General features: G+C 51.2%; 1 protein-coding gene across 14 annotated transcripts in view; it reads right to left on the bottom strand.

The window, feature by feature from the left end:
- Positions 1–16931, bottom strand: part of NAV3 (neuron navigator 3) — an 854219-nt gene that overhangs the window by 101387 nt on the left and 735901 nt on the right. For 11 of the 14 annotated variants that reach the window (XM_030548663.1, XM_030548662.1, XM_030548658.1 and 8 more), the window contains 2 exons: positions 5561–5629; positions 2434–2572 (listed from right to left, as the gene is read on the bottom strand). In XM_030548663.1, coding sequence (XP_030404523.1) covers positions 2434–2572; positions 5561–5629 — 208 coding nt within the window. The remainder of the gene's footprint in view (positions 1–2433; positions 2573–5560; positions 5630–16931) is intronic. The other 3 variants (XM_030548657.1, XM_030548660.1, XM_030548661.1) reach the window with 1 other exon arrangement.

Raw genomic sequence — 16931 nt, forward strand, 5'->3', positions numbered from 1 at the left:
TGGTGTTTGTTTAAGGCTGGTGTAGGAGGAAGGGAGAGCTTCCTGTTTTGTTTGCACGTGTAAATCAAGCAGACCTTGCTTATTTTTTTTTCCTCTTAAAGTGCTTAGAGATTAGGAGAGGAAAGTGAATGAGATTCTGCTTATACCAGGTGTGAAAAAGCAGAAGGGACCAAAATTTATTCTTGTGCAAAAATCTGTTCTCCCTGAAGTCAATAAGGCTACACAGGTGTAACTGTCAGCAGGAATTGGCCTGTGTTCTCATTCCCTTCTCAAATCACACACATTCCAGGCTTACCCAACATTTTCCACTTCGGAAAGAAGTTAGTTTGAGTTGGGGCAGAAAAACGAGGACTAACTTCAGGTTTATTTAGCTTTACCTTTTTGGAATGAAACCTAAAAAAAATCAAAGGTGAGGTACTTGTATGATGGATTGAACTGCTAGAGAACCAGCAGATGGACAGAACCTGCCTTTAGCCTATTCAGCCAGTATCTCTATCATAGCCTTCTAAGAAGTGGATTTAAAATCCTTGAAGGAGAGGGAAGGAGAAACCTACAACATTGTGTGTTGAACTTCCTCCAGTGCTTTTGCAGCCCCTTCAAAGTATAAAGATGTGTTGGCCTATTGAACTAGGCTGAGCATAAGGAAAGAACTTGGTTGCCTATGCATTCCAGTACAGAAAAATAAATGTTAAAAAATTGGATTCCTTTAGTGCATTATAACTCTGAAACCCCTCGATGGAAGATACTGTAAAAGTTAAAGTACTGGTATCCAGAGTGGGATGTTTTGTTTTGTTTTTCCTACAAATGTGTGGGAATTCGTTCCTTATACATGGGAGAGGCAATAGTTCTGGCTGGAGCTGGCTAGAGTGTGTGCAGGTTCTGCGCAAGCTTCCCACCCTACTGCTCTGGTACTGCCTCTTCCTCTCCATCTTGGAGCTGCATGCCAGCCTCAGCCAAGGAGAGGGACAAAGGGAGCTTCTGCTAAGCAGAGCACCAGAGAAATTAGGAGTGGGGGGAGCTGGGTGAAGGGAGGAGACAATGCCTGCTCAAACTACACCCACGGCTGGCACAAGTTCCAGTGGTAACCAGATTTTTAGTGTTCGATCACCAGTGTTAACCGGATACTTGGCAGTGTGTTCCTGAAGTGCTGGCATTGCCTTTCCTCCTGGCAGGAGCAGGACCGGCGCTGGTGTTTTTAGCACCCTAGGCAGACAGCCATTTCGCCGCCCTGCACGCTGGTCCCGCGGCTCCAGTGGACCTGCCGCAGTCGTGCCTGCGGAGAGGGTCTGCTGGTCCGCGGCCCCGGTGGAGCTGCCGCAGCCGTGCCTGCGGGAGGTCCACCGGAGCTGCAGGAGCAGCGGACCATCCGCAGGAATGCCTGTGGCAGCTCCACTGGAGCCGTGGGACCAGGGGACCCTCCGCAGGCACGACTGTGGCAGGTCAACTGGAGCCACCTGCCGCCCCCCCCCCCCGGCAAAATGCCGCCCCCCAATAATCCTGGCGCCCTAGGCGATTGCCTAGGCCACCTAAATGGAAGCGCCGGCCCTGGGCAGGAGTGCTTCAGCAAGGCTGTGTGAGAAAACTCACTCCCACTCCTCACCCAGCCTGGCCGCACCTCCTGCCTGACCAGTAGGGCCAGGCCTGGATCCCGGCACCAGCCGAGCAAGCTGATGCTTGGAGCGGCATTCCATCCAATCCTTGGGGTTTTTTTTGCGCTTTGCTACTTCCGCCGCCCCTGCAGGTTTTTTTCTTTTTGGTTTGCTTCTCCTGCCGCCCTGTAGGGAGCAGTGGTGCGGAGGAGGGGAGCTGCTGGGAGTGGTGCCAGGTCTGCAGCAAGCCCGGCACACAGACCATGTCCTTCTCTGTCTGCCCACTGGAGCGGCACAGAGCCCTCCTAGCAGGCGGCGCGTCGGGAGGGAACGCATGGAGAGCGCTCCGCTTAAGGTAGCCCTGGCTGCCCCCTTCTCTCTCCCCCGCCCCCGCTAGCTGGGGTGTGCACACCACTGCCCGGGGTCTGCAGGGCTGGGAGTCCCCCTGCACCCGTGCTCCCGCCACCCCACAAGTATTTTTTTTTCCTTTTTGTTTTTTTGTTTTTTTCTTCCCTTCGTGCTCCTGCCAGCAGGTTTGTTCCATGCCCCCCCGCCCCCCTGACGCTCCGACCAGCAGGTTTCCCACCCCCACCCTTTGTTGTTTTGGCTGGCTGGCAGGTTTGTTCCCCCCCACCCCTTCGCCGCTCCGGCCCCCGCGCAGTTTTTTTGTTTGTTGGTTGGTTTTTGCTTGGGGCGGCAAAAAAGCCAGAGCTGGCCCTGAGTAGGCCTAAAAATAGTAGGGCCTAAGGCTACAGCCTTATTAGCCTATGGGCTGATCTGGCCCTGCTGGTCTACTATGCACTTGAAAGGGTATGGTAAGAGGCAGCAATAAAAAGCTACTTACCTGAGTGTGAGTGTTTTTTCTTGAAGAAGCAGTAATATTGGAATAAGAGCTGACAGATGAGGTGGTGTTCAGGTCATCTGTGCTGAGGTTATCAAGAGTGTCACTGAGGCCACTACTAACTGAGCTGCTGTCATCCCAGCTGTAGAAAAAGAAGGATATCTATTTACTCACTGAAAGCCAAAGGACGGGAAATGTCCTCAAAACAATAGTCTCCATAGTATCTTTTTTGCATGAGGTTTACACAATGAACATTAAATAATACTTGCTAATGTACAATACGCATTAGTTTTCAGACACTTCTAATTAATCACTCATTTTCAAACGTGTATTGGTAGCTGTTCAATTAGTGAGAGATCAGGATGTCTTTTAAAAATGTAATATCAGCTCTGGGCAAGCACTAGTCTAAGTTATTAAAAGAGGTTGTTTCATGCCTCATTGCAATCACATTCAGTACACTGGCAGGGAAATCCATTAAAGCTACCTGTACTGGTAGCCAAAGCATTATTAACAGCTTGCAGTACCCTATGGATTTCCAGCCTACAGAATAATAAAGGAAATTTCTCTTCTCCAGCCTAATCAACTGTCAATTAGGCAGCCAATATTTCCAGTAGCTCTGTTTTCTTGTCTCAGCCTTTGTCTGGTGAGTGCTGTGTCATCAGACCAAGATTCTTTGATCAAACATTCACTGGAGCTGGTTACTTAGCGAACAGAAGTTACACATTTCATAGAAACACAAACTATTGTTGCTATTGTCCGTTCTGCTTCAGGAGATCTGGGCAGCGGGTATGGAAGAGGGCAATGACAGCTCTATGGCATATTCTCATGCAAGTTCTATTTTTAATATGGAGAGGCTGGGGCACAGGGAGTTAGGAAAACCCCAGCCCCAACTTCCTTACAGAAGAATTCAGAGGAAACTCAGTGAGGGGAACAGTAGTGAGCTGGACTGGCCCTGCCCGGATACAGAAGAAGAGGGTGGCTCCACCCTCCCATGGGCCGAGCACTCGTGCTCGGAGGTGGCTGCAGGCCCGCAGAGTGCAGACAACTGGCCCGGACTACCCAGAACCCGAGATGACCTGACCTTGCAGGAGACTGCCGGCTGGCTCAACCCCAACAGAGCTTCTGCTGTCAATTGAGGCCCCCTGCCAATTACTTTACCTCCCCAGACCAGCAGGAACCCTTGGAGGGGGAAGGGTGAAGTGGCCCAGGGGCAGTAGACTCCTGTCTGGCTGCAACGCTGACAGAGCGTGAGTCAGCATGTTGCAGCTTGGATCCCCGCTGATGCGGTGGCAGACCCCTCTGCCACCCTTAGGGCCCTGGGCCGGGACACAATGGAATGGGAGGGCCTGTGTCCCCTCTGCCACCCAAGCACTGAGTGGCAGTCTCCCCCTCCCTCAGGCTGGCTGAAGCTGAGTTAACTGACTGTTTGCAGCCCCACCTGAGTGCAGGTTGGAGCTGAGTGACTTTGCTTACTGCCCCACTCTGAGCCAGAGCCTAGGCTGATTGTTTGCTGCCCAGCTGAGTACAGGCCTGAGCATACTCAGTAGTCTTTGCTGCCCCGCCCCGACCAGCACTTCGGGCTCTGTGTTTATTGTTCAGCCCTGACCACAGGCCCGAGCTCATGTCTCCCATCGCCCTGTTGATTCTCCACCTCAGGCGACCCCGGAGACATAGAGGGGCAGATTGGCCACCCACAGACCCAGAGGAGGAGGAGCCACTCCCCTCAACGGACTCCAGGAATCTTGCAGCATTTCCTGGCCCCTACTCCACCTGAGTATCTCTCTGTAGTGTTACAATCTGATCCTGAGTTTTACATCATATGGGGAAAAACCCATACAGGGCAGAATGGGGGAGTTAAGGAGATTAGGAGAAATTCAGATCTTCCAGGTGAAGGTAAGCAAGTACAAAACTACCACAGAACAGAGAAAAGTAGTGCCTGCTACTACCTGAATTCCCAATAAACTATTTCATATCGCTGCTAGTATCATGCTACCAAGAAAAGGACATGAAGTTATGTTTTGTATGCCTCCATAAATGAGAGATTAGTAGTACTAGTTTGAGAAGACAGGCAATATGACAGGCTCTCTGCAGAGTTCAGCCAACAAACTTCCATCTTGGCCTGCGTTCCCTTATTAATTTATGTCTGGATCATTCCCTCAGCAGTTTTATTCTTTAATATAGGAGCCAGCCAGTCCAGTGAAAAATTCAGTCTATCACTTAATGTTTAATACTGAAATTCAATTCATATCAAATATGCCCTAGTGATCTTATTATGTTAGAGGCCTATAGACTCCCAGAGTTGTACATGGCAGATGCTGTAAGTCCTAGAGTTTGCATCCAAATATACTAAAATCTTGAGCTCCTAATAACAGGTTGAATAAAGCTGGACACTGGGGACCTATACTATTGCTAATATTAGAGCAGGGAAAACAATGGAAACATCTGAGAATCCTTGTTTTACATGTGCATCTACGGAGCGTTAAACCCACATATTCATTAGTACACTGAAGGTTTTGGAATGTGACAGTAGCAGCTACAAATAATCTAGATGTTGAGGAGATCGGTATGAAGTGTGCCATGATCGGTCAGAAAGTTCAGTGCACTAGTTGGTATCCTAGCAACCTCAGAGACCATTACTTTGAATACTGCAACAGTAGAGACTCAAATTTAGTACATGATCTCAGTGGCAAAAGAAACTTATTTCAGAAGAGTGAGAGCAGACTACAATACTGCACTTTCTGGTATTCAGTATAAGGGCTACAAATACATAGAGCTTCTGCACCATTGCCATGTCATAGATTTAAGAATGCAGTTCCATATCTGATTGATTCTAAAAACATGCTGCATAAACCCCACAGTGACAGGGAAGGGGCAAAGGAGGCTCTGTGTACTAAAGGAGACCGCCCGCTTTAAAAGGAGGAAGCTGCTATCCGTAAAGGGGAAGTGCTGAGAAGGCTGTGGCTCTTGAAGCAGCAGAAGGAACCCAATGACAGAGACTTCCTCAGCTCTGTGAAGAGTCTGTGAAACCAGGGGCAAGCCCAGCAGGGGGAGACTCCTTTAGCTACCTGTCCAGAAGGACTGCAGTAAAGCTGCTATGGAGGCACCCCTGAAGATAAGGGGTGCCACTGACCTTGTCTCTTTTTGTTGATTCCAAAAGGGGCTTGTTCTCTGTTGAATTTGAACTTTTGCTGTTCCCCACCTGTGAACAAAGCAAGATGGTCTGTAAGGGTAGTGCCCACTGCAAGAACTAAAAGGCTTGGGCCTGGAGTAGGCTGAGCCTGTGGTGGTAATGGAGCATGACAAGGGGCCCCAGTCCAGGTAGAGAGGTGCCCCAGGGAGACTTTTTACACATGCCTTACTAGGAATTCTAGTCGTTTCCACTAATCATTTATACCTACTGCCTTTTCACCATTTTAGCATTGTCTAATGTGATAGACAGGGAGCTTCACAGCCTATAAAAGCCATTATTCAAATACTACTTGTAACATAGGCATATACTGTTTGTAGGGCTGTCAAGCATGATAACTGGAAGTACCTTTAATTATAGTTAGATATTATCAAGGTTAGTATGCCATGGCAAATGTAATCAGAAGCAGGATGTGATATTGATGTGTTATATACTGTCACAGGCACCGTGTTTGAGTATAAAATACTCAGAACAACACACACTCATTTTATTAAACCTGTCTTACAATATTTCTCAGAGCTGGATAACTCGCAACAATATTTTTTCAATCTTTAACTCCACTTTTCTCTTTTCTTTACACTTTTAATCCTGAGTTGAAGATGTCACCATAAACATTTCAGGAAGAATGTTCAAATCTTCTAATTTATCTCAGTTTTTAAACTACGTATCTGAAGCATGTTCACAAAATCTACAAAATCACAAAATCTCTGTATTTTAGAGCTCATGTGCCTTGGCAGAATTAATCTTTCAGATCATGTTTTCACTCTCCTATGGATGCTCGGTGATGTTTCACACTTGTCATGAAGACTTACTCAGTGGATTGGTAAACTCTGGAAACACTTCTGGTTCCCTTGGAAGATATGCAGAGAAATGCTTGACATCTACTCTACTGATCTTCCAGAGTTTTTACTACATGTAGCTGGGATATTTCTCTGATCTCAGATGGTCCAAATGTCTAGGAGCTCTTGAACAAAATTTCTGCCTATGCTAAGTCCCAATTATTTTATTTTATTTTATTTTTTGTTCCACTTATACCATTGTAGTTATTTGTTGGTATTGGGTTGTTTCAGCATCTTTCCTTTGTAATGTCTCTGAGTCCGGTTATTCACAGTATGCTGAAATTGAACTAGAAGCACACACAGAAGTGTCTTAAGCCTTCTTTCCATCTGAAATTCTGCTGAGGGGAGTCCAGTAAGCTAATTATGTTGAAAGATGTAATGCTTTGCATTGTACAGCAGATTCAGAAATATTAGAGATGGAAAAACCCTACAAACTAAGTCATGTAAATCATCCTTCCTGGCAGTGGAAGATTGTTTTCGAGTGCATTTTAGTGCGCTGTCCAGACTACTTTTACAATGTTCATGTAACTGCATCACTTCTCTTACTATAATACTACCATTGTTATTTCAGATTCTCAGACATTACCTCCCTATCGGTAAGAAATAGATCCAGTATGGCTTCTGTAAGGCTTAGGTTATCTCATTTATGGATAATTAAGTTGTCCTGTGTGTAATTTAGGACTCTCATTGATAGTAAATGTTTAGCTGTAGCTATTATCAAGCGAACATCTGAGTAAAGACTGTGAATGTGGCTACACTTGCGAGTTACAGCGCAATAAAGGAGCCCGGGCGCACTAGCTCACTGCCCGTCCACACTGGCAAGGCACGTAGAATGCTCTGACTCTGAGGCTACAGCGCTGCTGGTACTCCACCTCGGTGAGAGGAATAATGTTTGCTGCGCTTTGGCTACAACGCTCGGGTGTCACTGTGAACAAGGTGTTGCGTCACTGCACTCTGATCGGCCTCCGGAAACGTCCCCTTAAGTCAAGTGGCCACTCTTGTCATTGTTTTGAACTCCTGTAGGAATGCGGAAATACCCTTTCAAAGCTCCGTTTCTGACAGCTGGCATGCAAGCCGTTACTGTGGAGTGCTGTGTGTGAGAGAGAGAGACGGAGGGGCGGGGGAGGTCTGCTGCTGTCTGAACTTACAAGACAGCATGCTGACATGCTCTCAGCCCCCCCAAAACCAACTCTCTCTCCCTCATATACACACAACACACTCCCTGTCATGCTCCACCCACTCCATTTGAAAGCGTGTTGCAGTCACTTGCATGCTGGGATAGCTGCCCATAATGCACCACTCCCAGTGCCGCTGCAAGTGCCAAAATGTGGCCATGTCAGTGCACTTGAAGCTCTCGGTGTGGACTGCAGCACTTTCCCTACTGCGCTCTACGAAGGCTGGGGTTAACTCAAAGTGCTCTAAATCTGCAAGTGTAGTCATGCCCTGTGATGACTGTGTTACCCTGTAGAAAGGTCATACAGCCCTGAACACTGGTCCAGGGATATTTCCTTCTGCCTCTCGTCTATTCCTGGTGGTTGGCAGCAGATACACACTGTAACTTCTGGTCCTAATTCCTTTTATCCTTCAATACACTGTTCTCTGTCAAACTCAGGAGCATTTTAGAGGCTTCTGACATATTGTATAAGACTATTATCTATTTTTTCCTTTCTATCTCTCCTGCATAATTATAAAAGTGATTGGTAGCACTATCTATTACTAGCTAAGGTTACCTGATACTTCCCACATAAGATCATGTTTTCAGCTGCTTGTAACTTTGTCTAACTAGAATTGTTTGGACTGAAAGTTTTCATGCCAGATGTCTGTCTTAGGCTGATTTTTTGGGGGGTGGGGTAGGCAGGTGGGGGAGGGGGAGAAATTTAGCCAAGAACATTCAACTGTTTCTTACAACGAGACTTGGGGTGAAAAAAGACGGTTACTCACCTTTGTAACTGTTGTTCTTCGAGATGTGTTGCTCATATCCATTCCAGTTAGGTGTACGCGCCGCGCGTGCACATTCGTCGGAAAACTTTTACCCTAGCAACTCAGTGGGCCGGCAGGTCGCCCCCTAGAGTGGCGCCACCATGGCGCTCCATATACTCCTGCCGGCCCACCCGCTCCTCAGTTCCTTCTTGCCGGCTACTCCGACAGTGGGGAAGGAGGGCGGGTGTGGAATGGATATGAGCAACACATCTCGAAGAACAACAGTTACAAAGGTGAGTAACCGTCTTTTCTTCTTCGAGTGATTGCTCATATCCATTCCAGTTAGGTGAATCCCAAGCCTTACAAAGGCGGTGGGGTCGGAGTGAAATGTGGCAGAATAAAACTGCTGAGCCAGAGGCTACAGCCTCTCTTGACTGCTGAACCAGGGCATACTGCGAAGCAAAGGTATGGACCGAGGACCAATGGAGCTTCGCGACAGATCTCGTGGGTAGAACACGAGCCAGCAAGGCGGCAGATGAAGCCTGAGCCCTGGTAGAATGCACGTTGATGTGGCTTGGGGAAATATGAGCCAAATCATAACAAGTGGGGATGTCCGCCATCACCCCAGATGAGATCCTCTGAGAGGAGAACAAGCAAGCCCTCCCTTTGGCCCGCTACCGGGATAGAGCTGGGGCACCTTAGGAAATGGTTCTGTCAGCCCAATATAATGCGAGCACTCCACAGATGTCCAAGGAGTGCAACGGTTGTGCCCATTGCGTTGAACTGTGGGTAACATGAAAAGCCAAAACCACCTTAGGGAGGAAAGCCGGGTGCGGTCATAACTGCACCTTGTCTTTGTGAAACCTAGTGTACGGCGGAACCCCCGTAAGGGCTCTGATCTCAGAGACCCGTCTGGCCAAGACTAGGTTGAGGTCCCAGGACGGGGCTGGGCGGCGCACCCGAGGGTGCAAGCGCTCCAAGCCCTTGAGGGACCTCGAACCCATAGAGCGTGAGAACACTGAACGTCCATCTCAGCCTGCTGGAAGGTAGAGATGGCTGCTGAGTGTATCCTCAGCGCTGATACCGCCAGGTCCTGCCGCTGAAGGCCAGAGGCAGGCCAAATAGAGGGGATCGAGACCTTAGCAGGAGCAAGATCGAGCGAATTGCAGCTGTAAAAGAAACGCTTCCACCTGGCCCGGTACGTCGACCCGGTGGAAGGCTGCCTGTCACCCCGACTCAGGAACGCAGCAGCCACCGTGAGGTGAAGAGGCTGCAGGTCCGAGCGACGAAACCTGTCGTTGCCCTGAGTGATGAGGTCTGGGCTGACAGGCCGAGCAACGTGGTATGTCAGTGCTGCCTGGACCATTCTGGAGTGATCATGATGATGATGCACGCTCTGCCCCTGCGGAGTTTGAGCAGGACCTAATGAACCAGTGGGAACAGTGGGAAGGCATAATGCAGTTGGCCTTTCCATGGCATCAGGAATGCGTCCAAGATCGATTCCGAGGAGAGATCTTGGAAGGAGCAGAACACCTGGCATTTCCTGCTCTCGCGGTGAGCGAACAGGTCTGTGTGAGGAAACATCTCCACTTCCGGAAAGCGGGACGCCTCACATGGGGCAGAGTGATCACTCGTAAGGCAGGAAAGACCTGCTGAGGCAAAGAGTTAAGACGTTCCAAATGCCTGGGAGAAAGGACGTCGCCAGCTCCATCGAGTGGGCCATGCAAAAGACCCGGAAATGGATGGCCTCCTGACAAGAAAAAGGGGGGGAAAGGACTATGTCCCCCCTGAATACTTATGAAGCACCTGGTCGTTGTGTTGGCTGTAAACACCGAGATACAACGGCCTCGCAGCTGCCACTGGAACCCCTGGCATGCCAGGCGGACTACTCTCATTTTTGGGGCATTGATGAGGAATGCCAGCTCTCTAGAAGACCAAAGGCCTTAAGCTCAGAGGTGACCATGAGCACTCGAGCAGAGAGATGAGGCGTCCGCCGTCAGGGGCAGTGAGCCGGACTTGGAGAGGACAGAGGCGGAGCTTGGCGTGTTTGGTTACAAACTTGCGGGCAACCATGGACCCAGGAGACTGAGACAAGAACGAGCTGAGGTCGTTGGGAAGCCTTCAGACCTCAGATGATTGTTGCCATCGCCTAAAATCGCAGTTGCGACAAGCAGGCTCCGGCTAGGTAGGAGACCAGGATAGCCCCTAGGGAGCCCAACCTCTGCGTGGGGACCAGAGTGGATTGCTCTATAATAAACAGCAGGCCTTGACCTGTGAATAAGACCGTGGCGATGCCCACGCGCTGAGTGGTTTGTGTCTCAGAGTCTCCTCGGATAAGCGAATCGTCCAGATACGGAAAAACGCATATCCGACATCAGCGACGGTAGGCGGCGACTATGGCCGTAAACCGGGAGTATTGACTGTCGGCTATAAAGCGGAGGCATCTCCCGTGCGGAGGGAAGATGGCATTGCGAAAGTACACGTCCTTCATATCCAGGGCGGCACAGTAGCCCCCAGGAGGCAAGGATGGAATAATGGTTCCCAGGGATACCATGCAGAACTCCAACCTTATCCTAACCCGGTTGAGTCCGTACAGGACCAAGAAGGTCTGAGACCTGTGTTCGAGTGGGGGACTAGGGCATAACGGGGGTAAAACCCCTTACCCCTTTCGTCCGCTGAAGGGGGACAGGGCTGGAGCAAATTAAAGGTGGTACCTATGCTCCATCGTGCGCAGGACCCAGCGATCTGAAAGTAACTGGGGCCATGCCAGGAGAAAGCGGGATCGGGATCCCGTCCTGCGACTGGTACACCGCCCTCAGGTGAACCTTGGAAGGTCCGTCTTTGGTCCCAGTGGTAATTGCGAGGGACCTTGACTTTGGCTCTTTAGGGGTCCTGACCTTCGTCTGCGACCACCTTGGCCCTGCCGTTTGCCAGAGTTCTGCCTCTGGCTAGGCACAGAGTATGGCGGCTGGGGCCAGAAAGGCCTGCGTTTGGTCGCTGGCGTATACATGCTGAGACGCATTAGGACCCTATTGCCCATCAGACTTCGCAGTCTGGGGCTGTCTCTGCCGCGAAGATGCCTTTACCAACAAAGGGTAAATCCTGAATGGCATACCGCAGCTCCGGCCGGAGGTTTAAAACCTGAAGCCATGAAATGCACCTCACGGCGACACTCAAGGCCAGAGTGCTGGCCGCAGAGTCTGCTGCGTCCAACGAGGCCTGGAGGGACGCTCTGGGAACCTTCTTTCCCCCGTCCTCCAAGACGGCAGCGAACTCCAGGTGGAAGTTTTGAGGGAGAAACTCCTTCACTCAGGTGCTATAATTATCGCAGCTAAGCAAGGCTTGTTGCTGTGCTACCCCGAGCTGCAGGGCCCCTGCAGAGTACAGAGGCGGCCAAGCCTGTTCATTCGCCAAGCCTCTTTCTGCTTCGGGGCTGGCGCCCGCTGGCCATCATATCAGGATCGTGGTCCTGAGCATAAAATCTGCGCATATGGGATGACACGGATGCGTGTCCGGACGGCCATGGAGGTACTAAAAGAAGGCACAGGCAGAGTCTCTGACTCACTCGGACCTTGCCCAACTCGGCACCGGGGACCGGCATCGGGAGGCGTATCGGTACCTGGAACGAGATCCAGACCCGCAACCAGAACGGTGTCGGGAGGTCGACCGAGATCTCGAGGCTCGGAGAAGGGCTACAGGAGTCAAGGTACCTGCCCCGGTGCCAGGAGTCGGAACGGTGCCGATAGCGGGTCGGCGAACGGGATACCGACCGGTGCAGCGAGTGTGAACAGTACCGAGGAAAACAGCACCGGGACTGCCAGTGGTGTCCGGCGTGCCGACAGGACTTGGAGTGTCTGCGGGACCGTGATCATGAACGGTGCCGCTCTGCTGTGCTGACAGGGGACAGTCCCCTGAAGAGACTGTATTACCCGTACCGGCGGTGCCGGGGTCAGGCAGCACTGACTCTGTCATGGCACTGAGAGCCCTCGCCGTTGGTAACATCTCCGGCGTGAAGGGAACAGCAGGCTCAACCACAGTGCATACTGGGGAGCTGTCAGGCACCGGATTCGATGGCCCTCGTGGGACCGGGATCCACGGTACCGAGGTCATCAGAGCGTCGGTAGGTGTCGGTGCCGGGCGATCCGAGTTAGATAAGCTGTCTGGCTGCGGTGCCGTCAGCACGGAAGCAGCGGGAGTAATACGCTCAACCACGGCGCGTGCCGGGGAGCCGTCGGGCACCGGATTCGATAGCCCTTGTGTGGACTGGAATCGACGGTGCCGATGTTGTCGGTGCCTCAGAGGCGTCGGTGCCGGGCAATCCGACTTAGACTAGCCCTCTGGCTGCGGTGCCGTTGGCATGGAAGCAGCCGGAGCAGTAGCTCAACCACGGCGCGTGCCGGGGAGCCGTCAGGCACCGGATTCTACGGCCCTTGTGGGACCGGGATCGACGGTGCCGACATCATCGGTGCCGCAGCAGGTGCCGGTGCCGGGCGATCCGACTTAGACGAGCCCTCTGGCTGCGGTGCCGCTGGCACGGAAGCAGCAGGAGCAATACGCTCAACCACGGCGCGTGCCGGGGAGCCGTCAGGCACCGGATTCTACGGCCCTTGTGGGACCGGGATCGACGGTGTCGACATCATCGGTGCCGTAGCAGGTGTTGGCGCCGGGCGATCCGACGTAGACGAGCTCTCTGGCTGCGGTGCCGCTGGCACGGAAGCAGCAGGAGCAGTAGCTCAACCACGGCGCGTGCCGGGGAGCCGTCAGGCACCGGATTCTACGGCCCTCGTGGGACCGGGATCGACGGTGCCGACGTCGTCGGTGCCGGGCGAACCATCTTAGACGAGCTCTCTAGCTGCGGTGCAGTTGGCACAGAAGCAGCAGGAGCAGTAAGCTCTACCACGGCGCGAGCCGGGGAGCTGCCAGGCACCGGATTCAGTGGTCCTGGGGGACTGGAATCGACGGTGCCGAAGTCATCGGTGCCTCTGCAGGTGTCGGTGCCGGGTAACGCAACTTAGGCGAGCTCCCTGGCTGCGATGCAGGTGGCACGGAAGCAGCGGGAGCAGGGGGCTCAACCACGGCGCGTGCCGGGGAGCCGCCAGGCACCAGCAGGAATCGTAGGCTCTCCCGCCTCGGAAGAAGGGAGCGGTGCCGAGTCGACATCGGTGCCGGCGACGGTCGGTGCCGAAAGGCCTTGGTAGTACCGGCGGGGTCCGGTGCCGAGGAGGCGCTTCTGCCCGCCGCTTGAACATCGCTCGGCGCCCAAGGTGGAGGGGTAAGTGAAAGTCCCGCACCTTTTTGTTCTCGGCTTAAAAGCCTTGCAAATGGGGCACTTATCTGTCAAGTGTGATTCCCTGAGGCACTTCAAACAGGAGTCATGTAGATCTCTCTTCGGCCGCGGCTTCTGGCAGGCCGGGCCCCTTTTAAAACCCGGTGAGCCATGCATGGCTCCGGCACTGGGCTCATGGAAGGGCTACTTCCTGAACCCCGCTAACTAAACTAACCATGTTAGCAAAGAAAACACGTGTAACCATACAAATATATATATAAGAGGGTTATAACTGCATAATTATATACGAGAAAACGAGTAGCTAGGGGAGTGGAGGTCAGCTAAGCCGCGCTCCACTGTTCCAACGACCGACACGGGCGGTAAGAAGGAACTGAGGAGCGGGTGGGCCGGCAGGAGTATATATGGAGCGCCATGGTGGCACCACTCTAGGGGGCGACCTGCCGGCCCACTGAGTTGCTAGGGTAAAAGTTTTCCGACGAATGTGCACGCGCGGCGCGTACACCTAACTGGAATGGATATGAGCAATCACTCGAAGAAGAATAGTGTTTTTTCTATATTAAAAAACTGTGGTGACCTTTTTGAAAATTCCTTCCACTCCCATGCTTTGGAGCAGGAACTTGACATTTGGCAAGGGGATGGTCTTTGTATAAGGGATATGCCTTTTTCTGTCCTCATGAAAATGTAGCCAATTATAAGCCAGGAGTTGGCAAGCTTTGGCACGTGGCTCATCAGGGTAGTATGTGGCAGAAACTGAAGACTGGTGGGGAGTGGGAGAGGGAATCTGGGATGAGGAGTTGTAGGGAGAATGAGACTGGCTGGGCAAGGAGACTGGGACTGCAGTTCAGAGGAGTAAACTTAAACTGGGAACTAAAACTGGAAGGGGGGGCTGTAACTGGATGGACAAGAGAGACTGGGACTGAGAGCTGGGGAGGGAAATGAGGGGATTGGGAGAGAGTAGGTTGGGAGAGATTGTGATTGGATGCGGATCAGGGGAAGATTGGGCTTGACGGGACAAGAAGACTGGGACTGAGAACTAGGTGGACGTGGGGAAGGACAGTTGGCAAGGCAGATCTGACAAAGTAGCAGGGTATGAGAGCAGAACTGGGAGTGGCAGGGCTAAGAAACTAGAACAGGAGCCGTAAGGGATGGGGGAACATGACATTTGATGAGAAGCCCGAGAATTGAAATTGGGACTTGAAGCCAGCAGTGATGAGAAACAGATGGGGAGGTGTGTCACTACTTGCACTCAAGGTCTGTCAGGCAACACTGTAGGAAGCAGTAGATATAGTAATTGTTCCTTCCAGAGCATTATATAAGGCCCTGAATTTGCTAGCTCAGTGCAGGTAACCCTACTGATCACTGCACTATTGCTTGGAATCTGTCTCCACTCTGGTGTATTGCATTAATTTTTGAAAGAACCTCAAGCCAGAGTGGCCTAAAGCTTCAAATGAAAAGTCCTTTCACAAGCAGACCATCAGCCATATAAAGGCAACTACAGTCCAGTCAATGTGCTATAGGGTCTGTTGGAAGGTTACGCTGGTGAATCCAATTTCCTGCTTTGTCACAGTTGATGCATTTCTTGCAAGTCTCATTTTTCCTTTGTTCAACCTTGATTTCATGCAGGCAGTTTATTGATGAAAGCATAAAAAAGTCCCTTTTTGCTTTCTGGAAAAGCAACAAATCTAATACGGGGATATTAAACTAGCTCTCCACTGACTAAAGAAATTCCAGGAAGTGAGCAACAAGTACAGTGATACCCTAACCCAGCTAGAGAAAGCAAAATAGCTTTGTGCTCTATTCAACTCATCAGTCTCTTTTTGACAGACTATTGTCAATATCATGGTGAAGAAAAGAATAGTTTTACTAATAGTGGACCACATGCTATCCTACTATACTGGGGTGGACAAACTTTTTGGCCCGAGGGCCACATCTGGGTAGGGAAATTGCATGCAGGGCCATGAATGTAGGACTAGGGCATGGGGTTGGGGTGCAGGAGAGAGTCTGGTGTGTGTGTGGGGGGGGGGTGCAGTGTGCAGGAGGGGGCTTGGGGCAAGGGGTTGGGGTGGTGGAGGAGTGTGGAGTGTATGAGGGGGCTCAGGGCAGGAGGTTGGGGTACAGGATGGGGTGCATCGGGGATGGGGTGCAGGAGGGGCTCAGGGCAGGGTTTGAGGTGCAGGAGGGGGGCAGCAGGGGGCTCAGGGCAGGGGGCTGGGGTGCAGGCAGGGTGCAAGAGGGGGCTCAGGGCAGGGGGTTAGGGTGCAGGGTGGCAGCAATGTGTACCGGGGCCAGAGCAGGCTGAAGGAGGCATTACAATCTTGCCCATAGTAAGGAAATCACAATCTGCTAGCGGTATTAGGAACAACTAAAAATATGCACCTAGATCTCCAAGATTATGCCCAGTTATAAGGCGTTTCATACCAGCACTCTTCTGCTTAATTCCTGCAACGGACCAAACACTAGCTGCATGGTCAGAAACCATTCTGTTTTCAAAACTAGATGCCACAGCAGGTTTCTTACAAATGCTTCATTAAGGTCCAAGTTGTAGCTTGACCTATGCAGCCATTCGGGGACGTAAGTGGGAATGAAACTCCATGCTTCCTTCATGGCCTTCCCACATCTCCTCTGCAGTCATAGAGGGGAAAATTTTAGCTGTGCGCCCTTTCCTTCTCACCCCCAATGCCAAGGGCTAGTAGCAAGTAACTACTCCAAAGGGAAGGAAATATGCTTTTCTGACATTCCCATTGTCATTCTTGCTAGTAACAACCATGTAAGAGACCCTGATTAGTGGGCACAACATATGAATATGGGAGACATTGAACTAAACGCATTTCAGACAATCTTCATTTGCTTTGCTCAGTATCTGTTAAACTTTCCAGAAATGGTGGATGGTCTTTTAAGCATTTCTAAATTGCTCATTGCCATGGTGTCGGGACACCAACAGTAGCACCTGTTGGATATTTTTATAGCTTGGGAGAGTGATCTCATAGCACCAGATGGCAGACTGAAAAGCAGTTGCCTACATATCTGTGAAAGAGAATGTTATGTTTAGCCTTGGTGGGATTTGATTTGATAGATGTCAGTAAAGGTCAATTGCAACTGACACATTGAAATCGACATTAAAAATTATCAACTGGTAACAGTCAGTGGGACTGCAGCCCTTCCTTCCCCCTCTCGCACCCCTTGGCCCTGCAGTGATCCGGTATCACCTGCTCTGCAGCCCCACTGTCACAGACCTGCTCCCTCATGCCCATAACAGAAGAGCTGTGTA

Source organism: Gopherus evgoodei, chromosome 1 (genome assembly GCF_007399415.2).
Source record: "Gopherus evgoodei ecotype Sinaloan lineage chromosome 1, rGopEvg1_v1.p, whole genome shotgun sequence".
NCBI classification, from domain to species: domain Eukaryota; kingdom Metazoa; phylum Chordata; order Testudines; family Testudinidae; genus Gopherus; species Gopherus evgoodei.